At 45.2% G+C, this 20,063-nt stretch overlaps 1 protein-coding gene across 2 annotated transcripts in view; it reads right to left on the bottom strand.

Annotated features, from left to right (window-relative positions):
• The window catches only part of KSR2 (kinase suppressor of ras 2), a 409,167-nt gene that overhangs the window by 316,585 nt on the left and 72,519 nt on the right, over nt 1-20,063 (bottom strand). For both annotated transcript variants that reach the window (XM_032876184.1, XM_032876185.1), the window contains exons 2-3: nt 4,810-4,950; nt 702-852 (exon numbers count right to left, since the gene is read on the bottom strand). In XM_032876184.1, coding sequence (XP_032732075.1) covers nt 702-852; nt 4,810-4,950 — 292 coding nt within the window. The remainder of the gene's footprint in view (nt 1-701; nt 853-4,809; nt 4,951-20,063) is intronic.

Here is a 20,063-nt window from a genome sequence, read left to right as displayed (position 1 = left end):
AAAACGACTTGTCTGCGTGCTGGAAGGGATTCTGGCAGATTCATAACTGATCTCCCACTCATTCAGCTGAAAATTTTTTTTTTAACAATTTGGATCCCAAACTGATAAAACAAGTCACAGAGGTTATTTAATGGGGGGGGGGGGGGGTTGTCTCAAAATGTGCATGGATAATCCTAATTATATTGTTTAAAAATAGCACTCATATACCCATCTGTCTGGAAGACTTACACCAAAACTTTTTACCAAAATGACAACGGTAGGTTCCCTAGAGGGCAGAGCCTAGGATAGTTCTTTTCTTTTTGTATATCTATTTTTCTGCTTTATTTTACAATGAGAGTCTATTGTTTATGTAAAGAAAATAAGAAGTTAGCTGCATGTGGACCCAACATGCAAAGGCACTTAAGAATGTCTAAGGTACCAGTACCCTGATCAGCTCTGCACACCCGGATTTCCAAATCTGGGCCATTATTATCCAGAACCAAATGCCCTACCAGCTCAGCACTCCCTTGAGCACGAGATTCCAAGAGGTGCCTTCACCCCTTCCGGATTCGGAATTCCCCTCTTTGGGGAATTTGGGGAATTTGGTATTTACCAACCAAAGCTGACTGTCTCATCCTGGCCTGCAGCTCAGGCGCAGAAATCTGGAGGAACTAAGGACGACGTGTTGGGGACGAGCCTCCGTCCCCAGGGCTGATGCTCACCTGACATGTGGACATTCCGCAGGCAGGTCAGGGAGGCATTGAGACGAGCGCACTCCTCTCGGTTGGCTCCGTATTTCTCCACGGTCTCACACACCTGCTCCTCTGTCATCTCCAAGAGGTCCTCCAGACTCAGCTGGCCGGGGGTGATCTCCTAGAGCCAGGGAGAAAAAAGGATGGTGAACATATCTCAGGGGCCCAGAGGAGGGTGAGAGCGGGCTGAGCCTCCACACTGCCGCCTAGCGGTAGCTAGGGGGTACAGGCCTAGGTTTGAATCTCCGCTTGGCCACTCATTACCTTCGGCAAGTCACTTAACCTCTCCGGGAGCCTCACTTTATTCACCTGTACAATGGGAGTCTTAAGTGTTCATACTTTGTAAAGTAGCCCCTATCGTTAGCACACAGCCAGTACTCCATAGATGGTGGCAGTTAATTATATGTCCTCCCTGAACTCCTTATGGGCAGTCTCCAATTCCCTTGTCTTTGGATGGCCCTCGCTCAGCTTAGCTTTCCCCCAATACAGGGTGATCTCAGAGCAGAGCACACTGGATAGGCCAAGTCCCTTGATGGCTGTCCTCCCCCGCCACACCCGTCTAGATTGGGGGTTTAGGAACCCTAAGGGGTGGTAAGTTGGAACCTTATGGGTAGCTCGGTGCTGGAAATGCTGGAAATGAACCTGGATTTTCTTCTAAGCCCAACGGGGCAAGGCTGTGCATTCTAAGACAAAGTGGTAAGACTGGAGTATAGCATGAGGTGGGGACAGGGACACCTCTGGAGAGATGGACTGAGAACAGAAATGGTAGGATTGCCAGCTACAAATGTCCCTTCACCACCAGCAGCAACCACTCCCCCTGCCCCCCATTTCCCAAAATGGTGTGTCCCGGGACACCATGAAATTTGTCAGACTTTGATATTTATGCATCTTTATGCATTTATGCATATTATGCATCTATATCCATATATAATATATATAATAGATAGACTTCATTTATAGCAGTTAATGGCATTCGATGTTTTTACACACATTATTTAAATAAGAATTTTAGACACCTAAAGATGGAGAGTCTAGGACAATATTGTGGTATACTTCTGCCCTCTTGTGGCCACATCTGTGTATTACAACAAAATCTGATACCTCCCCCCACACACACACCCCCGCCACCCCCTCACCAACCCCCAATACAGACATTTAACGGGCAGCCAGAAGGAGGAAAACTTCTTTCTCCGCTCAAAACAGATGCAGGGCAAAGGCCATGAAGCCAGATCAGTGCCTTTCCAACTCACTAGGGCAGGGAGCAGGAGAAAACAACACTTGAGTCATTTCATTTAGGGCTTTTCTCAAATAGGGACACATGGCTCAATAAAGTCCACTTTAAGAAAAGTGATGGTCCAGGAGCTGAGGGTACAAAACAAATCACATTTAGAGGGACTCACTCACAACCTGAAAGATTTCTCCTCTTTGCTGCAGACTTCACTTGTGCATTTCAATTCTATCATTTACTCTCCAAATACTCAAATTTCCCTGAAATTTGGGGTCACAGAAAAAAAAATCACAGAAGTAATAACGACATAAAAAAATGGACAAAGCCTAAAGAAACCCTGACTAACAGAGCAGATTCACTTCCGTTCAATAAAGTGATAATAATAAACGAAAATGAAATGAATGGTGCGCTGTTTTAAGTGTTTTGGGGGGGGGCTTTCTTTTAATGTCACAAAGACCCCGTAAAGTAGTACTTTCATCATCATCATTGGTCTGTAATTAGGACACTAAAATTCAGAGAGGTTAGACCACTTGCCCAGGGATGCACAGCAAGGAAGTCTGAACCCAGGCTGTTACTTGGGAGCCTTGGCCCTACTGCTGGTTCCTTCTCGGAAAGGGGCCCTCTGGTGGACGCAGGCGGGAGCTGCAGGCAGAGAGCTGGAACCTCAGCGTTCCCTAGTTGGTGGTCTCAGGATTCTCACAGACTAAGGTAAGAGCCAGAGCTGGGGCACTTGCAGGCCAGGTAAATGAGCAAAACTGCCAACTAGCCAGAGCCTGCAGGATCCGAAGGGGCAGCAGAAATCAGGTGACTGCCACTGGACGGGAATTCAGCTCAGTGTGCTCAAAAATTTGGCTTTTTCAAGAAGGCAGAGATCTGAGGGTTTTTTTTAATGCAAACTCTTTAAGCTTCTAAATATTGGCTCAAAAATTTTTTTTGCAAACACCGTATCAGACAAAAAAATGTCTGTGCATCAGATTCAAGGAATAGCCTGGGGCTGCCAGGTTTCAACCCCTAGCTGAGAAGATTTTGTCTCTGTATTCACCACACTTGATAAATAAACAGTCCCCAAAGCCTCTAAAAAGGGGACTGGCCAGTGCAAATAAAATGAACTGTCCGTAGTTATATGTGACCTTTCATTTTAAGGCTATTCACATGGAAACTCCATCCTGGGAATGAAATAAAGGAACATAGAATCATTCACCATCCAGTGCACATGTGTGCGGTGCAGGGGCAGGGACGGAGGAACGTGTGGGTCCCCTATCCAGCTCAGCATCTGGTGGGTTCTAGGCGAGCTCACATTAGAGGTCAAGGGCTGAAAAAGACAAAAGGTGGAAGACAATCTTCTAGGCCTCTTTAAGCCAGAAGAAGGGTGCACCGTGAGAAATGGTACTTGGTCCTGCGGGCAAGGGGAGCACCCCCTTGTCTACCCAGCTCAGCGAGTCCCCAGCAACAGAACAAGGAGGAGAAAGCACAGAGCTTCCCACCTGCCCCAGAGTCCTTCTGAGCTGCTTTCTCCTGTCAGCCCCATCCACTCCCTAGCAGGGGAAGTCGCTTCATCTCGGAGCGTCAGATTCTTGCTCTACACAAGGGGGATCATTGTCCCCACCTCCAAAGATCATTGTGAGGGTCTGAAGCCTCAATGGTTGAGATCCTGGCTATAAAGCCCTTAGGACAGCTCCTGGCCCCAAATATCCAGTGACCGGTTTTTATGAGGGCTGGACTGGTCCCTGGAAACAGTGAGGCCTTGGGATCCAAGAAGGTAGGGAAATCTCTTTGCCCTTGAGGTTTTAAGGATATGGTCCACTCTGGTTACTTCCAGAGCTTTCAACAGTAAGAATAAGCTGACATTTGCCGAATGCTATCAGGTGCCAGACTGCGTGGAACATTTTGGATGGATCATTGCATTTTATCATTCTAGCCACTTCAGAAGAGGAGGCGATCATTACCCCCATTAACAGATGAGAAAACTATACAACGGAGTATTATGCCTCCATCAGAAAGGATGAATTCCCAGCTTTTGTATCAATATGGACGGGACTGGAGGAGATTATGCTGAGGGAAATCAGTCAAGCAAAGAGAGTCAATTATCATATGGTTTCACTTACTTGTGGAGCATAAACAGTAACACAGAGGACAAGCGGAAATGGAGCGGAGAAGTGAGTTGGGGGAAATTGGAGGGGGAGACGAACTATGAGAGACTGCGGACTCTGAGAAACAAACTGAGGGTTTTGGAGGGGAGGGGAGTGGGGGATTGGGTGAGCCTGGTGGTGGGCATTAAGGAGGGCACGTATTGCCTAGAGCACTGGGTGTGGTGCATAAACAATGAATCTTGGAACACTGAAAAAATAAAATAGAATAAAATAAAATAAAATGATAAAATAAAATAAAATAAAAACAGATGAGAAAACTAAGACCCTCAGTCCGTAGTGCCCACTATGGTGGCCACCAGCCACATTCATTAACATTAAATATAAGTAAAAATTCCATCCATCAGCCCCAGGCACTAATCACAATCCAAGCACTCGAGGGCTCCCTGGGATTGGAGGCCAATGCAACAGAGGGCACAGATACAAAATATCTGCATCACCACAGAAGTTCTGCTGGACAGACCCGTTCTAAAAGGTAACGTGACTCAGCCAAGGTGACTGAGCTAATGAGTAGCAGAGCCGGAGGAAGATGGGGCTGAGCGTAGAACCACGCTCTTAACAACCCACTTGGACAGCATCAGAGATCCTCTATACCTTCGTCCAACACATTTTTTTTGAGGGCCTACTATGTGCCGGGCACAGGCAAAAACACACTGGTTTCTGTCCGATCAGGGGCAGGGGGCAGGGGGCCGTCTCTGGTCACCTCCAAGACTTCCTTGCGCACGTCGACGATCCGGAACCAGTGGCGGAGCTGGGGGAAGCCGTCCAGCTCAGCGTTGCGTTCCTGAAGGGCCACCTTCTTTTTGCAGGACAGCTGACGGCTGAAGTACTTCACCAGCTTGCTCTGTGGAGACACAGGTGAGGACAAAGAGAGGGTCTCAGAGGCACAGCCACGGGAGGAGAAGCAGGAACCTCCCTACGGCCCTCTCCCTGCCCGAACCCCATCCAACGCCTGTTCTAAAGATGGATTTAACTGCAGGGAGGAGGGGCAGGCAAAAGGTACCACTTTTTCAGGGGGTCATGTACAGTCACGTACATTTCCACTGCACAGATTCTTGGACCCAAGGACTCTACTTCTAGGAACTCACCTACAGACGCCACACTGGGCCAGATGACTGTAAAAGAATATTTCTTCCAGTTCTCCTGGCAATGGCAAAAGACTGAAAACACCTTGAGAGTCCATCAACAGGAGACTCATCTATCCAGGGAATTTTACACAAGGGAGCGCTAGGCAGCTATAACAAAATAAGGAAGCGCGCTATGTACCCGTACAGAACCATGTCCAAGATACACTGTTATACAGAAATACTCTCCAGGCGTGAGGGCGATGTCAATGTCTACGTTTATGTATCTTTGTAAATGCAGCCATTCTCTGGGAGGATTTCTAATAATCTAGGAAAGGGAAGAGGGACGTGGGGAAGAGGTGTGGAAGAAACATTTTTTGTTTCTTACTTTTTTTAATTTGTACTTGAAGTAGCGTGAACACACTATATTATATTAGCGTCAAGCGTACAACCTGGGAATTCAACGATTATATACTCGATGCAGGGCTCACTACCAGCAGCAGAGAAGCACAATGACATTTGTCACCACATCAAGTTATTTACAAAGGTATTGACCCTATTCCCAAGGCTGTAGTTTTCAGGGTGTAAGAGGTACAAGCTTCCGGTTGTAAAAGAAATAAGTCGCGGAGATGAAAAGTACAGCAGAGAAACATTTCACAGAAATCCTTTTGTACTCCGTGAATCTGAACTCGCATGCATATATTCACAAATCCACAAATGCTTTTAGAATGAACTGGACATGAACTCATGCTATGCAGAGATGCCATGACACGAGAAAGGAAAACTAGTTCTGTAAAAACTAACAACATCTGGCACACCTCTGTCACTTACAATGTATTTCTAAGGACAGTGTTGCTGTAGGGTTTTATCCTAAAGAGATAATTAAGAATATTCACAAAGCTTTGCTCTAAATCGAAACTGGCCACGAAAAAGCGGAGAACCACCCAAACCTTCCGCAATAGGGGATGATGTAAGTACATTACAAATATATCTATATGATGGCATATCATTGAAAATAATGTATAAAATATGTATAATTTACAAATAATACATTAAAAATTTATAAAACTATATGTGTACAGATGCACAGAAAAAGCCTTGGGAGGGTATATAACAAAATATGAGCAGTAGCTATTTCTGAGAGTAAGATTATAGGTGATGAAGATAACTCAGATTAAGAATTATTGTAATTAAGATTATTAATAAATATTAAGATTATTGATAGAGATTTTTTTCTATTTGCTTCTCTACAACAAAATTAGAAAATACAAGATATATATATATATATAAAATCTGCTTATTAATGGGAAAATGTTCAGATGGGCTTGGCAACGTTTCTTTAACACTGAGACTATCCTGGTGTCAGCAAGAATGAGAGAAACCATTGAGAATTGAGAATGCCACTGGCGGGCAATCCGATTTTTGTCTCAACATTTTAATATTCTCACTTTTATGAAACCACTCTAAAAAAGACTTATTTGTGTGTGTACGTGGGATAAAGGCTGGCTCATTACCGCAGCATAATAATTTTTAAAAACTTGAAAAGGTAGACTGATACATATTGAGTTGGGAAAATCTCTAAGATTTTCATCTTCCATGAAAAAGCAATCTGCAAAGACAGCATATACTGGGATTACATTTGTATTTTTAAAGCTCTGCATGTGTTGGGGCACCTGGCTGTCTCAGTCAGTGGGGCACACGGCTCTTGATCTCAGGGTTGTGGATTTGAGCCCCATGTTGGATGTAGAGATGACTTAAAAATAAATTCTGGGAGCACCTGGGTGGCTCAGTGGGTTAAAGCCTCTGCCTTCAGCTCAGGTCATGATCTCAGGGTCCTGGGATCGAGCCCCACATCGGACTCTCTGCTCAGCGGGGAGCCTACTTCCCTCTCTCTCTCTGCCTGCCTCTCTGCCTACTTGTGATCTCTGTCAAATAAATAAATAAAATCTAATAAGTAAATAAATAAATTCTCGAAAACAAGGTTTAAAAAGGCACGTTAACCGAGGGGTGCCTACGGACACAGTCGGTTAAGTATCTGACTCTTGGCTTCAGCTCAGGTCGTGATCTCCGGGTGGTGAGATCCATGCCACATAGGGTTCTGCGCTCAGCATGGAACCAGCTTGAGATCTTCTCTCTCGCTCTCATTCTGCCCTCCCCACCCCGGCTCTCTCTCAAATAAATAAATAAAGTATTTAAAAAAATAAAAAGGTACATTAACCCAAAAATTAAGTATGAATGAATTCCAGCCCATCCATAGGACAGAATCCTATATAAACTTTCATGTGGTGCATAAAACAATGAATTTTGGAACACTGAAAAAAAATTTAATTTAATTTAATTTAAAAAATAAATTACATTATGAATTTAAAAGCAAAAAAAAAAAAAAAGTAGATTTTGCTATGAAACTTGTCTCCAGCAGTTACCACTTTCTCTTTCAATTCTAGTAAGTTCGAGGACAGAAGAGATCTCCGAATTCTAACTTCCTTCACCATGCAGAAAAGAAACTGTGGCAATTAACAGCAAAATGAATCTCTCAGACCCTGAGATCGTGCCATCTCTTACTCGCAGTAAGTGTGCCCAGCAGACTTGCTTCCTTTTGCACTGATTTAAATTGAGGGCTTATTAGTAAATGCAAAAATAGAAGAGCACACCGTGAAATGTGTAAGTCTTAGCTAATAAATTAAAGTTAACCTGTGTCAAAATATATATTCCTTAACAAATGTATCCTTTCTCCAACGTTTAAAATGTACAGTTACACTGCAAAGAAATACTTTTAAGTTGGATTAAACTAAAAACTGTCTTCCTGACTCATTATTTAAATCCTGATTCTGAAATTCATAGGATTTAAATCGAACCAACTTACAGAAATTGCTTAAAAGGAATACATGCTTATTTTATTAACAATATCTATAAATTTGGGATTTCTGCTAACTGAACTTCCTCAAGCTTTTCATCTAAATAAATCAAGTTTTTCTGTTTATTATTTTATGCTATATAGGCCCGTGTTGAATTTCAAATATGGTAAAAGAAATAAGAATGTGGCTTTTTTTTTTTTAAGATTTTATTTATTTATTTGACAGACAGAGATCACAAGTAGGCAGAGAGGCAGGCAGAGAGAGAGGAGAAAGCAGGCTCCCTGTAGAGCAGATAGCCCAATGTGGGGCTCGATCCCAGGACCCTGGGATCATGACCCGAGCCGGAGGCAGAGACTTTAACCCACTGAGCCACCCAGGCACCCCAAGAATGTGGTTTCTTGACATAAATTAAAAAAAAATGTAGTTTCTTAAAGGAAGGAAGGAAGGAAGAAAGCAAGCACTGTCAAAGAGAGCCAGTGACATCCTATCTCTCAAACATTTTTTTTTAAGTTTTAATTTATTTAAGTATGCTCTACACCCAATGTGGGTCTTGAATTCACAACCCCGAGATCAAGAGTCACACGCTCCACTGACTGAGCCAACTAAGTGCCCAGTCTCTCCCACTTTTGATTAAGCATTCATTATCACAGAAGACTGCAAAACCGGACTGAGGCTGGATGGGGCCAAGGAGCCATGCCATGACCCTGCTCAAACACCCACTCTTGAAGGACAGATCGCCCAAGTATGGGTCACACCAATCACTGGAGGTATGGCACTGAGTGACAATGTGTTATATCAAGGAGACGGTTTCTGTACAGCGATGCTATGTCTTTAACACCTAGCATGTGCTGATCTCTCTCTATAACAGAGAGCAGGACACAGACTCATAGCCTTGGACAGGTAACAATAGTGAGTGCGATGCAATGACCCTGGGGTTTTTCTGGTTTGCCTGTTGTTGTTTTTTAAAGGTTTTATTTATTATTTGTCAGAAAGAGGGAGAGCACAAGCAGTGGGGAGGGGCAGGCAGAGGCAGAGGGAGAAGCAGGCTCCCTGCTGAGCAAGGAGCTCAATGCAGGACCCCATCCCAGAACCCCGGAGATCATGACCTGAGCAGAAGGCAGACAATTAACCGACTGAGCCACCCAGGAGTCTTGTGATACAACTGTTTTTATTGTGTTAATTTTCTTGATTGCCTCCCATTCATGGCAAGTGATACTAGTTTTCCATTACAATAGTTGCATAAGGTTTGTATTTTTTTTTAAGATTTTATTTATTTATTTGACAGATCACAAGTAGGCGGAGAGGCAGGCAGAGAGAGGAGGAAGCAGGCTCCCCGCTGAGCAGAGAGCCGGATGAGGGGCTTGATGCCAGGACCTTGGGATCTCGACCTGAGCCGAAGGCAGAGGCTTTAACCCACTGAGCCACCCAGGCGCCCCACATAAGGTTTGTATTTAAATACATGTGCGTTTTGAAGAATTGAGTCGGTTTCAAGAACATACACAGACACGGCAAAAAGCGCGGTCGTGGTGTCAAACTTATGAGTTGGGGAAACGCTGTTCTATAGGATATCATTCAGACTCAGACGTTATTCAGGGCTCAGCTGTAGTCCATTTCTTCTCCCTTGCCTCCTTCTTTTCTGTGTGATGCCCTGAACACATCACCTCAAATGTGCCCCTTCTATGATTTTGCCCAGGTTCCCCCATCTAAAAGTGCTTTCCGTACCCACATGTGGTTGGCTGTGAAGATGCCCTGATTCCTCTACACCTCCTTCACCCATACTCTTTGAAATGTGCCTTCAGAATTCACTCACAAGGGGTGCCTGGGTGGCTCACTGGGTTAAGCCTCTGCCTTCAGCTCAGGTCATGATCTCAGGGTCCTGGGATCGAACCCCGCATCGGGCTCTCTGCTTGGTGGGAGCCTGCTTCCTCCTCTCTCTGCCGGCTTCTCTGCCTACTTGTGATCTCTGCCCGTCAAACAAATAAAATCTTAAAAAAAAAAAAAAAAAAAAAAAAAGAACTCACTCACAAACAAGGCAGAGTTGATGCCCACAACCCTCCAACCGGAAGTGTCTTGCCTCAGCCAATAGAAAAAGGCTTTGCCTGGTTCTACTTGCTGCCTTGGATCAGCCATGTCCATGAGAATGTGTCCGGGCTAGTCAGTTAATCCACTGAAGGAGGAAGGACCATGTAGAGCAAAGCCAGGTCTTCCCCGACATCCCAGACAGAGCCAGCCTTCTCATGTCAGACAACAGCCTATTGCTACCTGGTTACTGGCCGTGAGTGAGCCCAGCCAAGATCAGAAGAGCCGGGAATCGGCGACCGATCCCCAGATGCATGGTCAACCAATGTTCACGTTGTCTGTAACTAAGGTTTTATGGTTGGTCGTTACGCAGCATTACTGGGACGCACAGCTGACCCATACACCATCCCATCAACTCCGAGAAATCTGACTTTTTCTCCAAAGTTCATCTCAAACGTCACCTTCTCCAGCAAGTCTTTATCAAACCTCCCCTGGCATTGTATTTTTTACTTAACTCTGTTATAACACTTACCACGGTTTTTTCTTGCATTATAATGGTCTAATAATTAAGACAATGGATATCTTAAAGGGTTGAGGAGCCCTTTCCAGATTTGGAAGCATCCACAAAATAAGAACAATAATAGAAATAAAGGTACCATTATTGAACACTTCATGTCGATATAGCCACAAACCCCCAGGGGCTAGACGCTGTTACGATTGACATTTCACGAATGGAGAAATTAGGCACAGAGAAGTTAAAACTTGTTCACATTCTTACAGCTAGTTAAGTAGAGAGCTAAGATGCAAACCCAACCTGATTCCAAGGCCACAATATTGCAGAAAGGATAGATTTAATTTAATGTTAATTATTTAACAAGCACATGTGTATCTTTTCCTTGTGGAAAAAGCCAGACCATTTTGGATAAGGTCAAAGTTCCCTCTGTGCACTCCTCTTCTCCCTGGACATAACGGAGGTAACCACTGAGACTAGCTTGACCTTCTTCTATGCCTCTCTGCACGTCCATACTTGTGTGTGCATGGGAGGGGGGCGCATGTAAACTCTGCAACATAGTTGATGTGTAGGGTTGGTTTTTTTTTCCCACATAAATTGAATCTTACTTTTTTCACCCAGTTGCAAGCCTCGAGCATCTTTCCCTTTTAGTTCATACAGATCTAACTCATTGCTTTTAATCTTCTGCATGAGGGATTCCTTTGATTCCAGGGTCAAAAGCCCATGATGTGAGCGGTTCTGTGATGTCTGCTGGGGGCATCTATGTCGGCTATGACAGAGCATTTTTCAGGAAGAACAGCCACGAGAGAAGCCACCATTTACTAAATGCTTGCAGTGAGCCTGACCCAGTGGGCTAAGTGCTTTGAATGTGTCTGCTCAGTTTTAATCCATGCAGCGGTGCTGTGAGGGGGGCACTGTGAGCCCATTCTATGAACGAGAACACTGAGGTGGCAAGAGGTTAAATCACGAACCCAGATCCACAAAACTATTGAAGCTGGGGAGTCAAGGCAGGAGCCCAAACCTCTCTCCCTTTACCAGGATGCTGCACTGAGATGCTCACAGGTCCTTCCCACTGAACTGGAAATCCAAAGTCAGGCGTGGACCCGTCACTCATCTTGGAAAGGTTTCCAGGTATTATGGGAGAAGTGAGTTTCTAAACTCCAGTTCCGAGGCTTTGGTGATTCATGTTTGCTCCCTGAGACTCTACAGTCTCATCTGTAAAATGGGCATATACCGCCTTTCCTCACAGGCCTGCTGAGACATCAGAGGAGATGCTGTCTGTGCAGAAGGCAGGCTGAGCCCTCTTCCAACACAAGCACCGTGTCCTGGTTGTGGAAGGAATGCTTGAATTCTGGGAGGTGTTTTCAGCATCACCCCGAGACTGGACCTACATCTGCCCGAGGCCAAGAATCAAGGGGCACCCCCACTACGATGCATTAGGAACAAGGGAGACAGAGACGGGTTCAGGAAGCAGATGGAGTAGGGAAGATGGAAGGACCAGGGCTGCCCCTCAAGGCAAAAAAGGAACAAGAGTCACTTTTCGGGACAAGAACACAGCTAATCCGAGCAGGGAAAAACCCAGAAACCTGCCCCGAGTGTGAAGCTGGACTAGGCAGAAATCGAGCAATACTTCCCAAATGGGATGCATTCCTCTGGGAATCAGCCGCTTCCCCCACCGGGTCCCCAGGATTGGTGGCATCAGATAATTGCAGCTGTTGGCCAACAGGGGTTCTCCCCAAGCCAAGTGCTGCAATAAACACTTCTTACGAATTGTCTTTAGTCTGCACAGGGACATGATGATGTAGGTCCAATTACTGGCCCCATTTAAGGTTCAGAAAAGGGGCGCCTGAGTGGCTCAGTGGGTTAAGCCTCTGCCTTCGGCTCAGGTCATGATCCCAAGGTCCTGGGATGGAGCCCCGCATCAGGCTCTCTGCTCACCAGGGAGTCTGCTTCCCCCTCTCTCTGCCTGCCTCTGCCTACTTGTGATCTCTCGTTCTCTGTCAAATAAATAAATAAAATCTTAAAAAAAAAAACACAAAGTTCAGAAAAAGTTAAATTCCATCTCTGGGCTATCATAGGTGAGATGTATTTGCTTATTTCTGGGCGTGTATATCTTATCACTTTTTCTTAAGCTTGAATCGCTTATAGGATAACTAGTTATAAACCTCATGAAAATCAGACACTTACCAACAATAAAAACATGTGGGACAATGGCCAATGTCAGCCACTTCATTAAATAAGTTCTAGAGTTTCACTGCAGTTCATTTTTAATCCATGCAACAATGCTAGCTGGGAATGGTTCAATTAGACACCACATATGTGAAGATTACAGGAAATCATGTATTTAAGGCACTTAAGCAATACTTGGTGTATACATATGGTACATACAGTGTCAACCATTTCATTAAGTTTGTATATAAAATTTTCTGTATAACCCTATATTATACATTTGACAATTATATATAACTAAACTATATATAACTTATATACTACATGTTATACTTAGTATACATTTTATATAGTAAGCATATAGTATTGTATATATAGTATTTTATATATATATAATTTATATATATAAAATATTATATATACAATACTATATATAATATATAGTTTATATATATATAAACTATATATTATATATATATATATAAAATACCAGGTATTCTGCTAAACATTTCATATACATTATTTCATTTAACCTTCGCAACCCCAGAGATATGCCCATTTTACAGATGAGGAGACTGAGGGCCATAGAGCTTTAGCTGCTCTCCGAGGTATCGGATAATTTTACATATAAGCTTCCTCTTTCCCCCATTCCCTGACCATAAAAATCATCTGGAGGTGTCTGTTCAAAAATCAACTTTCCAGGCCCATCCCTTAGGAAGCCTGGTTCAGTGAATCTGGGGAAGCCCCAAGAATTCATAAAAACACTCGCACCCCAATGACACTGAGAGGCAGGCAGGGGAGAAACACCCATCTACAGTCTAAATTATGGAATGAAAGCAGTTTGTTTCTCTGACAAGCTTAAGTATCGGGATCCTTGGACAATAAAACAGGGGCAGAAACCTAGTTCTGGAAGCCAGTGTGGCACTTGGGCGAGCAGCCCCCTTCCAGGGTGGTGGGCTCCCGTGGGCCGCAAGCACTCACTGCATGGCTCCGAGGGACAGCACCCTGTCCAGGGCCCCGGGAGTTCGAAGAGCTGTCTGCCCCCAGCCAGGCCTGCAGGGGCTCCCAGTGGGGCAGACGAGACTGATGTGCCAACACGAATCAAGAGGCCAGATGAGAGGAGTCAGAATGGAAGGGCAGCCAGGCTTCAGCACCGGCCCCAAGGATACAAAATGAAGAGAACGGTCTCATAGACAGCAACTTGCCATGATCACAGGATGATAATGATGGGAGTTCTATGTTTATTCTAGGAGAAGCAAGGCCTGCCATTCATTCATTTACTCTGTGTGTGTGTACACACGCGTGCGTCCCAAGTGCATGTATGTGTGTGTTTTGGGGTTCAAGAGCGAGGGATATGAAATCAATTACACGTCCTAGGGCAGGGCTCTTCAGCTCTGCTAGTGTGGCCTGAAAACATGTGCTCTGAAGGCTGTGAAGGCTGGGCTCCTCCAGATGAGTGCAGAAACCAAGAGCATTTAGTTACCTGGAGAGCTATTTGAGTGCTTTTCTGTCCACTGAAGCTAATACCTTCAAAGTGAGGCTTGTATTTTGTTTGGATATTTCGGTCCCCTTCGTTTTCCAATAAGTCATTTTATCCTATCTACAAAAGCACTGGCTACAAAGTACCAGGAGAACAAAAAAGCTGATTCCTCACCCCAGAGGGCAGGATAGGCACTGACTTCCACACTCAATTTCAGCGAGGAACCTGAATCCCCCTACATCACTAAATAACCTTCCAAGGATACTGCCTTTAAGAGCACCACAGCAATGCTGAAGTCGGTGTTAGCTTGTTATGGGCATGCTACAGATGGGAAACCGAGGTTCGGGGCCATTGGAATCCTGCCCGAGCTCACTGGACTAAAGCAACACCAGGTCAGTATTTAAACTCAGGGTCCGATTACCAAGTCATGTGCCCTCCTAGCGATAGCTCTCTGCAGAAGCAGAGGACCCAAACAGCCTACAGGTCAAGGTTGAGAAGCACAATTGGAATGCGTCTTTGTATGTCCTCACCCTGCCAGGTGTCCTAATTGATTTTTAGGTCACCCTCAATTCAAGTCCACGCAGAACCGAACAGCAAAATGTCCAAAGGGTCCACCTTCAAGGGAAGAAACACGGGGCTCCCGGAAATAGCACAGCCATGCTGAGTCCACCACCTGCCCTCGCCTTGCCCTGCCTGGGTGCAAAATAAGGGCTCTGGGCCCCTGGAGTGGGAAGGATCCCAGAAGTCTTCAGAGAGAGGACAGAGGGATGTAGTTCTCCAACTCTACACCAGGGGGCAGCCTGGCACCTTCCACCGCAGATAGAAAAATTTCTCAGACCCTCCTGGATGTGAGCACCCTCAGTGTCTTATTACTGCACTCCGTATTAGCATGATGGTAAATTTAGCAGCATAAACAACAAAAAAAAATGTTTAAAGTCAAGACATGTGACTGAGCTATAAATAATCATGTCTGAAATCTCTAATGTGAAATGGGGAACTTTTCACTTAGACTCTAAACCAAGATAAACCCCGGGACCCGTGGGCAAACCCCTTGGGGTTGGGTTTGCTTAGCCCCAAGCCATCACTGTTGAGGTGCTACTTTGCTTTGTTTAATTTGTTTTAAGTACTCTCTACACCCACTATGGGCTGGAACTCAGGACCCCAAGATCAAGAGTCACATGCTCTTTGGACTGAGCCAGCCAAGTGCCCCTTAGGTGCTATTTTTTTTAAAAAGAGAAAAGAAAGAAAGAAAGAAAGAAAGAAAGAAAGAAAGAAAGAAAGAAAGAAAGAAAGAAAGAAAGAGAGAGAGAAAAGGAAGGAAGAAAATCGTCTCTCCTGTAAACCACATGGCCATGTCTAGGGGAACATCTCGGCTCCCACCCATTTTACACATAAGGAAACTGAGGCTCTGAAATGCAGCATAACTGGCCTTAAAACCCCATGGATGAAGACATAGACTCCACAGCACACTGTCCCCCCTCAGGGCTGCCTGTCAGCAAACACCCCACTATCGCTGCCTTCTGGCAGACAGGCACCGGCTCGCAGCAGAGAGCTGAAGCCGCGAACCCACAACGTCCCCCCGCCTCTGTGCTCTTCTCGCTGCCCAGAGCTCGCTCCTCCAGCTGCAGGCACAAATGGCATTTTCCTACCCTTCGGGTGCCACCCCTTCCCAACCGCCGCCACCACCCCAGCCCGTGTCACCATCACACCACCCTGCTTTCTTCCTCTGTAGCACTTATCCTTAGCCCACAAATGATCTTGTTGATTGGTTTCCATGGTTACGCCCCCATCAGCACCATCACACACACACACACACACACACACACACCCATCAGAATGCCAGCTCCAAAGAGCACCACAAGCTTGGCCTCCAGCGTGCAGAGCCGTGTCTGGCACACAGTCAGTCCCCGGGACATTTTTCTGGGTGGTTCAACGGGGCTTGGCGGGGGCTGGAGGGGCCAGGCCTCTCCCAGGAAGTCCCAACCCCTTTTCCAGAGGGTGCTGCTTGTTCAGAACCGCGCCCCCCCCAACCTGGCTCTGCAGCCAAGGCTCTGCGTTCCCTGGGCTGCTGCGGGGCCCAGCCAGACGCCCGACGCCTTCCCGCGGTTGCCAGGGCGACCATTGTCATAACATCCCTGGCGCTGCGCTCGCGGGGCCAGCTGACAGGGGAGAGAATGATTTGACTCGCTAACGTCTCAAGTAACCGGCCAATTTGCATCCACAGGCAAATTCGCTGCTGAGGGCTGGAGGCCTGGGATGGGGCACCCTTCCTTCTCTTCCTACCCCAGATCCCTTAGGGCGGCGGCATCCCTCAGTCCAAAGCAGACAGGACCCACTACCAGTGTGGGGTGGTCCCCCAGGAATGCTGGAACCATGCCTACTCCGTCTTCAGGGGAAAATGCCCACTGCACGCTGCTTGGGGGTAAAGCCCTCAAGGCTGCTGATGGCTTTCCTTTTCTTTCCATTATTATTACTAACGAATATGACAAACAATGGAGGCAACTTCACTGATTTAGTGAGCACTTACTAGATGCCAGGCCCACTGGCAACTTTCTCACGTGGTCATTATTACAATTTTAATATTTATGCTATAACAGAACACTCTAGAATACAGTAGTGTATCTATATACTGTATAATATATATTTGTACATAAATCATAGGAGTTCAGACATATAATACATCATATAATTAGAAATATAACAGTATGTATACTATATGCATATAGTATGTATTTCTAATGATAAAACTGACATTTGTTGGGCGCCTGGGTGGCTCAGTGGGTTAAGGCCTCTGCCTTCAGCTCAGTTCATGATTCCAGGGTCCTGGGATCGAGTCCCACATTGGGCTCTCTACTCGGCGGGGAGCCTGCTTCCTCCTCTCTCTCTGTCTCTCTCTGCCTGCCTCTCTGCCTACTTGTGATCTCTGTCAAATAAATAAATAAAATCTTTAAAAAAAAAAAACAACTGACATTTGTTGGTCCTTCTTAAATGCCAGCCTGTGCCTGTTTCACTTCAATGATGCTGTCATCAGTACGTTATCATACAGTACTATCATACTGTACTATCATACAGTAATAAAGTCATAAACATAATCTTAGCTAGGTTTTACTGAGCACTTACTATGTGCCAAGCACTGTGCTAAGTTTATTACATACACACACAAAGGGCTGAGAGCCCAATTATCCCCATTATGAAGGTGAGAAACAGGAAGCGCACAGTAACAATGCAACTTGCCTGAAAGTCACATGGAAAACAGGCAGGACCAGAGATAGTCCCCGCGCCCGCCAGAGCCTGTCCCATTCCTTATATCCACACCACACCTTCAAGTGGTCCAAGGCAGCCTGCAGCAGAACCCCCTCGGGACGATGTTAAAAAAACACATTCAGAGTCTCCGCTCCCCCCAACGCACACATGCGGAGTCCAATGCTCTTGGGGACAAGGGGGCTTCTCATTTCTTTTAAACAAGGTCCCCAGATAGTTCTGACAAAGGCAAAAAGTCCAGAACCACTGGCTTCACTTTTTTTTTTTTAAATCACTCATTACCACTGCAGTGCCAATTAGGTGATCTGATTAAATTAATGAGTCTTGAGGGGCTGAAATTCCAGAGAGGGCAGTTCCAAGTGATGTACGTAGGACCAACAATCCTAAAAAGGAGAAGACGTGGGGAGGAAAATAAGACGCAGGTCCCCTAAGACAAACTTAGATGTGACCACAGGTGTAACCACTCCCAACCTTTTTGGAATAAGGAGGGCTTTCGTGAAGAGTAATAAGTAATAACACAAATTCTGTCCAGGGCTGACTTTAGGGGAGAGAATCCAGTCAGTCTAAATTACCTCCCACTGCCCATCTCCCTGGCCCCCTCCTTAATCATTCATCAGGGACCAAGATGTGCAGAGAAACATAAGCTCGTAGGGTGGGGGCCCACTTTTGTACCTACATTTTGAACCATGAGACCTCCTGGCAATTAGCAAAGATAGTTGGAAAAGAAAGAAGGAAGGAGAAAGGAAGAAAGGGAAGAAGGAAAGGAAGGAGGGAGGGGAAGGGAAGACAAGGCAGGGGAGGGGAGGGGAGGGGAGGAAGAAAGAAGGGAAGGAGAAGGGGAAGGCATTGCTCTAGAAGCAGCATAGTGGGGAGGAATCAGGCAGGAGTTCTGGGATGCCATGTCTGTGGTCCCTGGACAGCTGGAGGGACAAAGCTAGATGTCATTAGTAACTAAAAACATAAGTGAAGGGTCTGCCCTAAGCAATACGTTGCCTTATTATCCACTGCCCGAACTATAGGAAAAGTAGAACTAAGACCCCAGAAATAAAGACCAGACATATCAGGGGAAAAAAAACCACAAAACACATATGCACTAAAAGTAAGTCTCTTTGGGCAAATTCTTTCTTTTGACCATGGAAACCTGTTCTGCCCAGTCCCACACTGCTCAATAGACCAGGCACTCAGCACATGTGCCGATGTACAGGGAAATAAAAATGAACTAGAATTACATAAATATTTAACATAGCAAATAAACAGGGTTGGAGCATCCTATGGACCCCACTGACCCAAAATCCAGAAATCATCCCTCATGGCCATTATGTGACATCAGACAATCACAGAATTCAACTCCCAAAAAATGTCATTAGAATTTGAGCTTAGAATTGTGTGAGACAAACTAGTTTCCTGAATGGGTTAGCACCTTCAAATTCTGAGAAAATCTAGAAAGAATAATAAATATATTTAAGGGGCTCCTGGGTGGCTCAGTGGGTTAAAGCCTCTGCCTTCAGCTCAGGTCATGATCTCAGGGTCCTGGGATCAAGCCCTGCCTCGGGCTCTCTGTCAGCAGGGAGCCTGCTCCCCGCCCCCCCACCCCCCACCGCCTGCCTCTCTGCCTACTTGTGATCTCTGTCAAATAAATAAATAAAATCTTTAAAAAAATAATTTTAAAAAACAGACATATTTAAGATAATTAAACCCACAGCATTGCTATTTGAATGAAAGAGTCCATGCCTTTGGAATATTTATATTCTACTCTCTTAAGGTTTTAAACAATTTGGCCAGTTAGAGTAAGAATTCACCTTTCTGGTTTGAGACATGTCATTGAATAACTGATTTATATGTGCATTTGACATTGAAATTGTATTCAATGTAGGTACACTATTAGGAAGTGGCTTAAGGCCCAGCATATTTGTAAGTCTGACTTTTTTAGATTTCTATGTGCTATGTAAATAGTTGGGAAGGCTTGTATATCAACAATTAGAGCACTTTAAAAAAAATTCCTGTATATCACATTTGTAAATAGAGGTTACATTGTTTGGCGATGTTTAATTCACTACAGTTGTCAGTGGAAGCAAAGAAGATACAAAATCCCCTGGATGTGACTGCTGAAATTTCCTAGATCCACACAAACACAATAATACTGTATATGCACTGAATTAAAAACACAAGGAGAGCGGCACCTGGGTGGCTCAGTTGGTTGGACAACCAGCTCTTGCTTTTGGCTCAGGGCATGGATCTCAGGATCCTGGGATCAAGCCCCGTGTCGGCTTCAGTGCTCAGTGAAGAGTCTGCTGGGGGTTATCTCCCTCTGCTCATCCTCTGCTCACACACACTCTCTCTCCAAAATAAAAATAGGGGCACTTGGGTGGCTCAGTGGGTTGGAGCCTCTGCCTTCGGCTCAGGGCATGATCCCAGGGTCCTGGGATAGAGCCCCACATAGGGCTCTCTGCTCAGTGGGGAGCCTGCTTCTCCCTCTCTCTCTGCCTGCCTCTCTGCCTACTTTGATCTCTGTCAAATAAATAAATAAAATCTTCAAAATAAAAATAAATAAAATCTTTAAAAATGTTATTTAAAAAACATAAGGGGAAGAAGGGCATG

This window comes from Lontra canadensis, unplaced genomic scaffold (assembly GCF_010015895.1).
Source record: "Lontra canadensis isolate GAN:19392208 unplaced genomic scaffold, GSC_riverotter_1.0 scaffold58, whole genome shotgun sequence".
Classification (NCBI taxonomy): domain Eukaryota; kingdom Metazoa; phylum Chordata; class Mammalia; order Carnivora; family Mustelidae; genus Lontra; species Lontra canadensis.
The sequence above is the reverse complement of the archived record's forward strand: the minus strand, read 5'-3'. Positions and strand labels throughout refer to the sequence as shown.